Below are 9,951 nucleotides of genomic sequence, written 5' to 3' on the forward strand. Positions count from 1 at the left end.
TAGAACAAAAATATGGAATTCACTGCAAACTTTTGGAATTCCCAAGAAAATAATTTCTATTGTCCAGTGCATGTATGACAACTACAAGTGCCAGGTTCAACATCAAGGTCTGCTTTTAGATCCAATAGCACTGAAAACAGCGAGTTAAATAAGGCAGCATGCTCTCACCGATACTATTTAACGTAGTACTGAATTTTGTAATAGCGGCAAGCAACGGATAAGTGAGAGGAATAAAATGGACTAGATTTTGCAGATGACCTATGCCTTCTACACAACAGCCTCAATGACATGAAAGAGAAACTAGAAGATCTGAACTCTGTGGTGAAGAAACCTTGTTTGAATATTAAAGCTCAAAAAAACAAAAGACGTGGGCAAATGATAACGATACTGCAGACCTTAAGCTTGAAATCCAGATAATCAAAAGGGCAGGTAAGTTTTGCTACCTTGGAAGCATGATCACACCATATGGAGGTGCAACAGAGGACATTAACAGGTGCATCAACAAAGCCAAAGGCACTTTTACAACTCTCTTCCCTATCTGGAGATAAAAGGAAATAACATTGATGATCAAATTGCAGATATTTGAAAGAAATGTAAAATCTATGCTTCTTTATGGATGTGAAACATGGAAAGCGACAAAGCAGCTAATCCATAAGCTACAGACATTCAACAACAGATGTCTGAGGAACATCCTGGGAATACGGTGGTCAAATATCATTTCTAACAAAACACTCTGGGAAAGAACCACCCAGAAGCCAACTGAGCTGCAAATAAGAACCAAGAACTGGAGATGGCTAGGACATACACTTAGGTGATCAAATCAACATATTGCGAAGGAAGCACTTTATTGGATCCCACCGAGAATATGGACACAAGACAGGCCCAAAATGACATGGAGACTATCAGTTGAAGCAGAAGCTAAACAGCAAGGAGTAGGATGGGAAGAAGTGAAAATACTAGCAGAAGTCAGAACAAGATGGTGATCCTTTGTTGCAGCCCTATGCTCCCCATAAGGAGTTAAAGGAATTAATAAAATGACAAATAATGTATGATATACACTTTGTGATCAAAAGTATCTGAACACACTCAAAAACATACATTTTTCATATTATGTGCACTGTGCTGCCACCTACTGCCAGGTACTCCTTATTAGCAACCTCAGTAGTCATTAGACATCGTGAAAGAGCAGAATAGAGTGCTCCGCGGAACTCACAGACGTCGAATGTCGTCAGGTGAATGAGTCTCACTTGTGTCATACGTCTGTATGCGAGATTTACACACTCCTAAACAGCCCTAAGTCCACTGTTTCCAATGTGATAGTGAAGTGGAAATGTGAAGAAGCATGTACAGCACAAAAACATACAGACCAACCTCATCTGTTGGCTGGCAGAGACAGCCGACAGTTGAAGACGGTCATAAAGGCAGATATCTATCCAGACCACCACACAGGAATTCCAAACTGCATCAGAATCCACTGCAAGTACTATGACAGTTAGTCAGGAGGTGAGAAAACTTGGATTTCATGGTCGATCGGGTGCTCATAACCCACATGTCATGCCAGTAAACGCCAAACGATGCCTCACTTAGTATAAGGAGCATAACCAATATATCATTGAACAGTGGAACAATGTTGTGTGGAGTGACAAATCATGGTACACAACATGGCGATCCGATGGCAAGGTGTGGGCATGGTGAAGGCCCAGTGAACTTCACCTGACAGCGTGTGTAGTGCCAACAGTAAAATTTGGTGGTGGTGGTGGTGATTGCATCTTCCAACACAATCAAGAACCTGCTCATAATACACAGTCTGTGGCGGAGTGGTTACACAACTATAACATCCCTGTAGTGGACTGGCCTGCATAGAGTTCTGATCTGAATCCTATAGAACACCTTTGAGATGTTTTAGGACACCGATTTCATGTCAAGCCTCACTGACCGACATCAATACCTCACCTCAGTGCAGCACTCCATGAAGAATGGGCTGCCATTCACCAAGAAACCTTCAAGCACTTGATTGAATGTATGCCTGCGAGAGAGGAAGCTGTCATCAAGGCTAAGTGTAGGCCAACACCATACTGAATTCCAGCATTACCGATAGAGGGCGCCACGAACTTTTAAGTCATTTTCAGCCTAGGTGACCGCTTACTTTTGATGACATAGTGTACCTGTGCAAAACAGGCATCAAAATACTCAGATATTTATCCATTATCTAACATAAGCTCCAAAAGCTTGAAGTACGAGACACAGTTTTTGTTGTATTTCATTGAATGACCAGAAGATATACTGTGTTTTGTGGCAGCTGATTTGCTGGCTTGGAGGAGGCGAGTACGTCACTGATATTCCAAATGTGCTCCAGTACAGTGCAACATTATTTGCCCTATACATGAATTGCCGCACCCATACTGACTCTTATAAAGAACTGCCTTGAACATATCTAAATCAACTATGATCAAATCCAGCAGTTTCAAGATCTTTATGCAAGGAAGAAATATCACTTTAACATTACATTTATGTAGTACTCAGCCTAATGTCGCAGAAACATGTCAATTATATAATAAGTATGCTGATGAGGTCAACTAGTAGCCTGCAAATGCAGTGTACCATTGTACTTATGACATATTGAGCCACCTAGAAAAACAGCAAACAACCTTCTCTCCTTTACATCCATCTCGGCACTTATAGGATCTGCCAAAGACAACCTAGATTGCAAAAGGCAGGAACTTAGAGTTCATGATAGTGCAGCAAATAATACACACAGCAAAGGATGTACACTGTCCAGGAGCACATTGTGGAACACCAGTGGCATATTCACCTCTTCCATGCCAGCAAATCTGCCATTGCAAAACACTGTTTCTACTGGTCAGGTATTGCACTACAACAAAAACAGTGGCCCATACATTACAGTTTTGGAGCTCCATTGTCAATCAGGTGAAATAAGACTGAGGCCCTCATCAATGTGAACTAGTATCCGGCATCTTGCTGTGGGAAATACAATATTGATGAGGCAAGCTTTCAGCATGGAGAGCACCCACAATAGTGCAGACTTACAGAAAAGCATATGTTCTCAAGCAAAACATGCACAAAGACAACTGGCTACACCATGCAAACACTGCAGGGCTTAATAAATAGGTGAGCTCTATGTACTATCACTAGTATACACCTGAAGATTCTCAGAAGATTGTACCAAAATATTGTGGCAGCAAGTTACTGACATTTGGCAGTGCATCTGAAATTTGATGGAAGACAAAGTATATTAATGACAGTATCTAACAAAGCCTATAGTGGGGAAGTTGTCAGTACACCAAAGGCCTTAGAAAAATATCTGTAGCATGCTGCAGAATTAACGCCATATACAATCCTTACAACACACTTGAGTAGTCTAAACACTGTCCCAATATGTTGGGTTTTCCAAACAGAGAGAGGGAGGGGAAGAGATATTCCATAACCCATTAATGGATGGAAATATGCTGAATAAACTTATTTCTTCATTTTGAAATTGTCTACAGCAGTCTTCATGGAGACTACAAACATGGCTGACCTGTAGGACTACTTAATGAATCTCATCAAAATTCAATAACCATCCACTTGCCTTGATCGATCTGTTGACAGTTTCAAAAGGCTGATCACTGCAAAATTTATGGTTATCAATGTTTTAATATTTGTATCCTTTCCCCTCCTTTCTCTGCACTTGAACTGGATGTTAAGGTACATCAATCCATATTCAGCATTCCTATATCAGCAGTAAAGTGATGTTTTTAAGTTACATTCATACAGTTTTCAGGCTCTAGTGAGTTTAAACAAATTAGATGCTCACTGATGTTATTGTTTAACCCTACAATATTTTGATGCAAAGTATTTACTTTAAATTCCATTTTATCTTCAAGTTTTGGGGTCACAATTTTCCACTTACAATTACTTCTTTTAATATTGTTTGTCTCAAATATGAATTTATCCTAAAAATGGTGCTGCCCTCACACCAGTACCTACAGGGTTACACCCACAAATGTAGTGCTCCTTAACCCTTCTGCAGGTGCAGTTTTTGTACCAACACAGAAAAGTTTTTTTTATCATTAGAATTGTGATTAATTGACTATATTTACTTTTTGATAATTTTATTTATGTGATCAAAACCTATGGTGGTATGAATATCTCCCATGACCCTTTTGTCAGCTGTTATTGTGATGATAAGTGTTTTTCCCATTGTAGAAACTAATTAATTTTTCCAGCTTCACAAAAGTCAACAGTAGTACTCTCATGACAAATTGATTTTTACACACTTGGTATATTATATTACGACAAGATGTCAGGCACATCCCGAGTTGGCAAGATATATTCTGAAAGTCTTTGTCCCTAACTTAGTGATAAGTACACTTCCCAAAATCCACAAAAGACATACTAATTTTGTAGTAAGTGCACTTCCCAATCCTCTGAGAAACTGCTTTGGTGGTAAGCATTTCTCCCAAAAGCCAATAAGACAAATTTGGTTGGATGTGCACCCCCCCCCCCTTATCCCCTTATACACTATATTTCACAATAAACAGAAACTATTGTTGGTGCAAGATACCACAAGCAAACAGAAGTGACAATAAGTATTCTCCCATACGCATTAAAAATATACAGCCACTGGATACATCCCCCTATGGCCCTTGGAAGGGCAATACCATCAATCCTACTCATATTCCTCCTGAGATATAGGCCATGCCTCATTAACCTCACCTACCAATCCCATCGACAGAAACCAGACCTCTGTTGTACAACAGAACTTACAGAAGCAGTTGATCTAACTTCATGTTGACCCAACTTGACAGGCTGTCCAAGTGGCGCTAATCATAATGCTTCGAAACAAGAACAAATTCAACAGTCATATGGTTTGTTGCTGAAGCTAGCTTTAACAGGTCACACTCGATACTGTATCTGGCAGTTTACCAAAACAAATGACATTTTACTGGGTTGACAATTAGCAATATTTCAGTTTCAAGTATTTCTTGAAGGAAAGTAACAACTGCTATTTTGCATTTCACACTTTTGAGGCAGTTGTGCTATGGTATGTAAATAATTTAACAAGTATTTCACATTTTCTTCTGACTGTTCAACTTGACTGTGCCTCAGGCTACTTGAAGGGCAAAGTTCTCTGACATCATCATGGACAGTCAATAGTAGTAAAAAAGCTTTGTCTCAGTGAATACACCTATCTGGAGGTACTTTTATACAATATTCTGCTGTGTATCCTTTTTAGATAGGGGCACTGATGCATTTTGAATACAAAGTGCAAGTAGATCACAAACTTACAAAATTAAATGATACATACTACTGTTACATATGACCACCCTCCACTCCTTGAATTTCTTGCAGCTGATGTTAAAGATACAAATATAGGCCTAATAGGTACCAACATACTCTGAGGTCTGTCTACTATGGAATGCAGCTTTTCTGAGCATGTTTCTGTCGCACACAAGATTTCGAGGGCTGGACACTTCACACATACCATAACAGAGCAAATTTTGTGGGGGCAATGAGTACTACTGCTACCAACTTTCTACGTTTAATTGATCATCTACATTTGATTCCTGATTTCAAGTGACAAATGCTAACAGTGAATATTATCACAGCCATTGTGTTAATGTACTGATTAACTGATTCCAACATTTCCAGACATATCAACCTAAACCCCTGGATCTATGGTACTGCCCAGTGCCACCACCCACCCACCCTCTCAATAAATCTATTCTCAAAGTGGTACTTGTGCCACATACTCTTGGGAATTCCTATGGTGCATGAACTTTTAAAATGATTTGCTTCAGAAGGGATAAGCACTAACGTAATGACAATATTGGTATCAAGAAAAACAATGACAGAATAAAAAATATAAGGAAGGGTGTTGTTTCATTGACTCCAAGGGATAAAGTGACAACACATTACAGTATCTTTGAGGCCGTGGAAATCAAGCAAGTATAAAAATAAGTGGCTAATCAAAAAGCAAATAAATAGTTGCAGTCAACTCAAATTTTACTTCATAACAAACATTATAAATAAAATAATCATATCATTCCGTATCCAATAGACGTATCTGTATTCCTGAAGTTCAAGAATTTACTGACTACTACAACCAAACAAATCAATATTTATTGGTTAGTGACATATATGTTTACATTTCTCTAGCAAGTTTGAGATTGAAGAGATCTGATACTATAGATTGTACGGAGGTAAGACAAAATCTGACCACAAAGAGAAGAAAGTGCAACGCAAATGACAAAATTTCAAGCGGCATGAGGAAAAGTGACTACATGTTTTGGCATAACGTAGTTTTGCTTTCATGCTATTGCTCTTACAAGACCACAAAAGGCAGAAAGTGGTGTTTTCGTAAATCACATGACGGTGAAAAAACGTTATTTGGCAGAATTAGGAGCACACATGGATTAATACCCAATAAAACTGAGTTTCATATGGGCCTGTTATTTCACGATATAAGGGTTTCATCTCGCAGAAATGATGAAAAGATGTAAGATATCTATTCAATTATGACAACCTACCGGCACGTGTTAATACCACTACACTAGTAACACAAAATACTCCGTTATTATATTTTACTTTACCTTTCTGGACAGTTTTGTATTCATCCAACTTCCTTTGTATTTCCTCTTGTATTTTCTCCATCATTCTTCCTTTCATGTGCACCTAAACGATCAAAACAAACAAATCGCCGTAATATGATCTCTGACACATCTACTACTGTAGTGAAGTACACTCTGCTACGGTAGAACGTAATGATGGACATATAAGGTATGTCTCAATCGAAAGAGATATCTCTCCGGTCTCATTGAGGAATGAGTTTGAACGTTTCGGCAACTCAAAGCCAAAGTAACACGATGATGTTCAAAAAAATCTCTCCGTAATCACACGGAATAAACGTGTCGCACTAAGGAATCTGTCCTCAATATTCAACAGACTGGTAATGCTCTTTCTTCTATAAGTATTTGCTTGCGAAGAGCTTTCATGCAGTAACGACTGGAGGTATAATACTAACAATAATAATAACAACAATAATAATAATAATTCTATTATCATAACGATCTAACAGCAATATAAAACATCACGAATTTACAACAATACAGCTAAAAATTCAAAAGCACAATAGTCTGGTTATTAACATCAGAATATTAAATTAAATCAATAAATTCCTTTATATTGTAGAATGGGTGGGCAACTAAGCAGTCCTGCAGTGTCTCTTTGAATGCTTGTTCAGATGGATCTAAGTATAGTTTGTGAAAAGTTATTCGATAATTTTATCCCACACGTTCGTAGCTATTAGCTGATTCTGACGGTCAATAGTATGGATATTGACTAGTGTACATGCATTCAAGTTGAATCTTCATGTATGTATGTTGTAATAAATTATATTACAACAGCTAAAATCTGAAGTCTGTGTTTCATTGCAAGGATTTTCTCCAGAAAATTACACAATGGTGACCCCGAAACGAATAACAGCAGCTACTATAATTTAGATTTTATTTTTAATAAATGCATAGAATTTGAAGTTTTATCAGATTCACTCAAGGTGTCAAAAGTTATCCTAGTTTTTAAAAAACAGCACAATCAATTTCCTTAAAGCTACAGAGCAGTCTCAATGTCCCAGTATTTTCAAAGATATTTGAGGTACTGCCACACACACAAATAAGCAGAAACTACGAAAAACACAATCTCATAGGTAACAATCAGTTTAGTTTTCTCAAGCCATTTAGGAAATTATGGATTAAACTTTTAAAAGCTCTCCAAGACAAAAACATGATATCCCTAGTGTTATGTCACCCAAGCAAAACATTCGATCGAATTTTTGCTGAAATTCTACTAGGGAACTTGGAGTTTTATGGTGTGTGTTAGCTATGATGAATTTTTGTTTAAGTAACAGAAAACAGATTTTCTCACTCAAAAACGTAAATTCCACTTCAACAGAAATCAGCACAAATCTTCCATAAGGATCTGATCTCACACCCTTTTCCTTGAACGTAGAGATTAATGACTTGCTAATAGCGCAACAGATGTTGTACTAATTATACAAAACTACTTACCACATATCAGAGAATTTTATATCTGAATAGGATAACAAAAGAAACCCTTGATACGTCCTTGGACTTGTTTACGACTAATAAACTCCAGTGTAATCCATTAAAAACCCAACAACTCCTAATGTGAATGTAAAATGAAGTAGTAAATTTTTTAAATTTTTACATAGCTTCAAACTTTGCTTGGAGCAACATATCAATCAGATAAGTGAAAAAACATCTTGTATGTAATACTTCACTTTGAAACTTGTGAGATTGTAGTGAGCTTGGATTGCCTTCAGGCATATTTCAGACTATTCCAGCCACATATGAAGGGCTTATTTCAAGTCCATTTTTGTTCATTGTGAGTTACAGACTCCTAAAGTTAAATGAGAGCTGAAAAATGTGCTGTTGAGATACCAGAAATATTTAAGCATATGGCTTCTTGCTAGAGATGAACCTTTTTTCTGTTTGTTTGGATCATTAATTTCAGAAGCATATCAGGGAGAAAAGTGGAGGTAATGAGCTTGTACAACTATTGAAATAAGTCCTTCATATAATAAAGGCTTTCACGACTGGAGGGTACTGTTGTTGATAATTCTTCTGGGTTTTATGGTCGTGGTTCATGGAAATTTTCTATTCCTAACGTTTCGTCCAATACTATGTTGGACATCCTCAGATGTATGGTTGGTCCTGCTGAGTCCTGCCGACATTTAATGACATATGACATATGAAGGGCTTGTTGTTGATAATTCTTCTGGGTCATATGGCCGTGGTCCATGGAATTCTTCTATTCCTAACGTTTCGTCCAATACTACATTGGACATCGTCAGAGGTATGGCTGGTCCTGCTGAGTCCTGCCGACATTTAATGAGTCGGCAGGACTCAGCAGGACCAGCCATACCTCTGATGATGTCCAACGTAGTATTGGACTAAACGTTAGGAATAGAAGAATTCCATGGACCACGGCCATATAACCCAGAAGAATGATCAACAACAAGCCCTTCATATGTCATATAGTCTGTATGCATGGGAAGACATCTTTCAGATGATGAATACTTAAGAAAAACGAAAAAACAAAAAACCTTGCATATAATGTATAAAGCAGGTAATATGAAGCAATGGTGTCCTCTTTTTTACAGGCTCAGAATACTCACAATTATAAATTTATACATCTTCGTATCCTATATTAAAGGCAATATTTCAGAATTCGATGCTATGGAGGAAATTAATGAACACAATACCTGAGCTAAGGCAAATTTAGATACACCAAGACACAGATTTGCACGAACTTGTTATTTTAACATTGTGAACCCACTCAAATTTTCTACAAATTATCAACCTATGTTGTCTATGGATCTGCTTTTTTTTTTAATTAAGTGGTACAGCTAACTATCATATCACACATTTTACAATATTAAATAATTCTTTGAGATGCCTGAGAAGGACATTTAACAAATTTTCCTGCAGCTTATTGTATTATTTTGTACCGTGGTTATGTCTGCTGTATTTATGTCCTGTAAATTATATCCAGTTATTACACAGGGGGTTTATGACGAACCATATTGTTGCATAGCTTATTGGCAGTAGTTCTTAGAAATTCCCCTATGGTGTATTTTATTATTGCTGTGTTTAATATGTATTCTGTACCTTATTGACATTAGTTTATTTTATTATGTTGTGTGTATTGCTACATCCTGTATTATACTCTAGTTGTAAAACCTGAGGCAAATCTTTCACTGTTGCAAGTCGACCACAAATGAAATGCATGTTACATGTGGGTGCGATAAGAGAAAAGACCGCTAGTAACTTATTTCATCACAGCAATTCTTCTTACTCCCATCTATATAAGTAACACTGACGTAAAGGGAACAAGAACATTTAGTGTGGAGAACTGAACATTAATTACTTA

At 37.4% G+C, this 9,951-nt stretch overlaps 1 protein-coding gene across 1 annotated transcript in view; it reads right to left on the reverse strand.

Annotated features, from left to right (window-relative positions):
* LOC126268574 (prefoldin subunit 6-like) overlaps window positions 1–6,931 on the reverse strand; it is a 65,143-nt gene extending 58,212 nt beyond the window's left edge. Inside the window, exon 1 of the mRNA XM_049973921.1 lies at window positions 6,594–6,931. Within this exon, the coding sequence (XP_049829878.1) occupies window positions 6,594–6,669 (76 nt within the window). The 5' untranslated portion in view covers window positions 6,670–6,931. The remainder of the gene's footprint in view (window positions 1–6,593) is intronic.
* Window positions 6,932–9,951: the final 3,020 nt, after the last annotated feature.

The sequence above is a fragment of the Schistocerca gregaria genome, chromosome 1 (genome assembly GCF_023897955.1).
Source record: "Schistocerca gregaria isolate iqSchGreg1 chromosome 1, iqSchGreg1.2, whole genome shotgun sequence".
In the NCBI taxonomy this organism is placed as follows: Eukaryota; Metazoa; Arthropoda; class Insecta; order Orthoptera; family Acrididae; genus Schistocerca; species Schistocerca gregaria.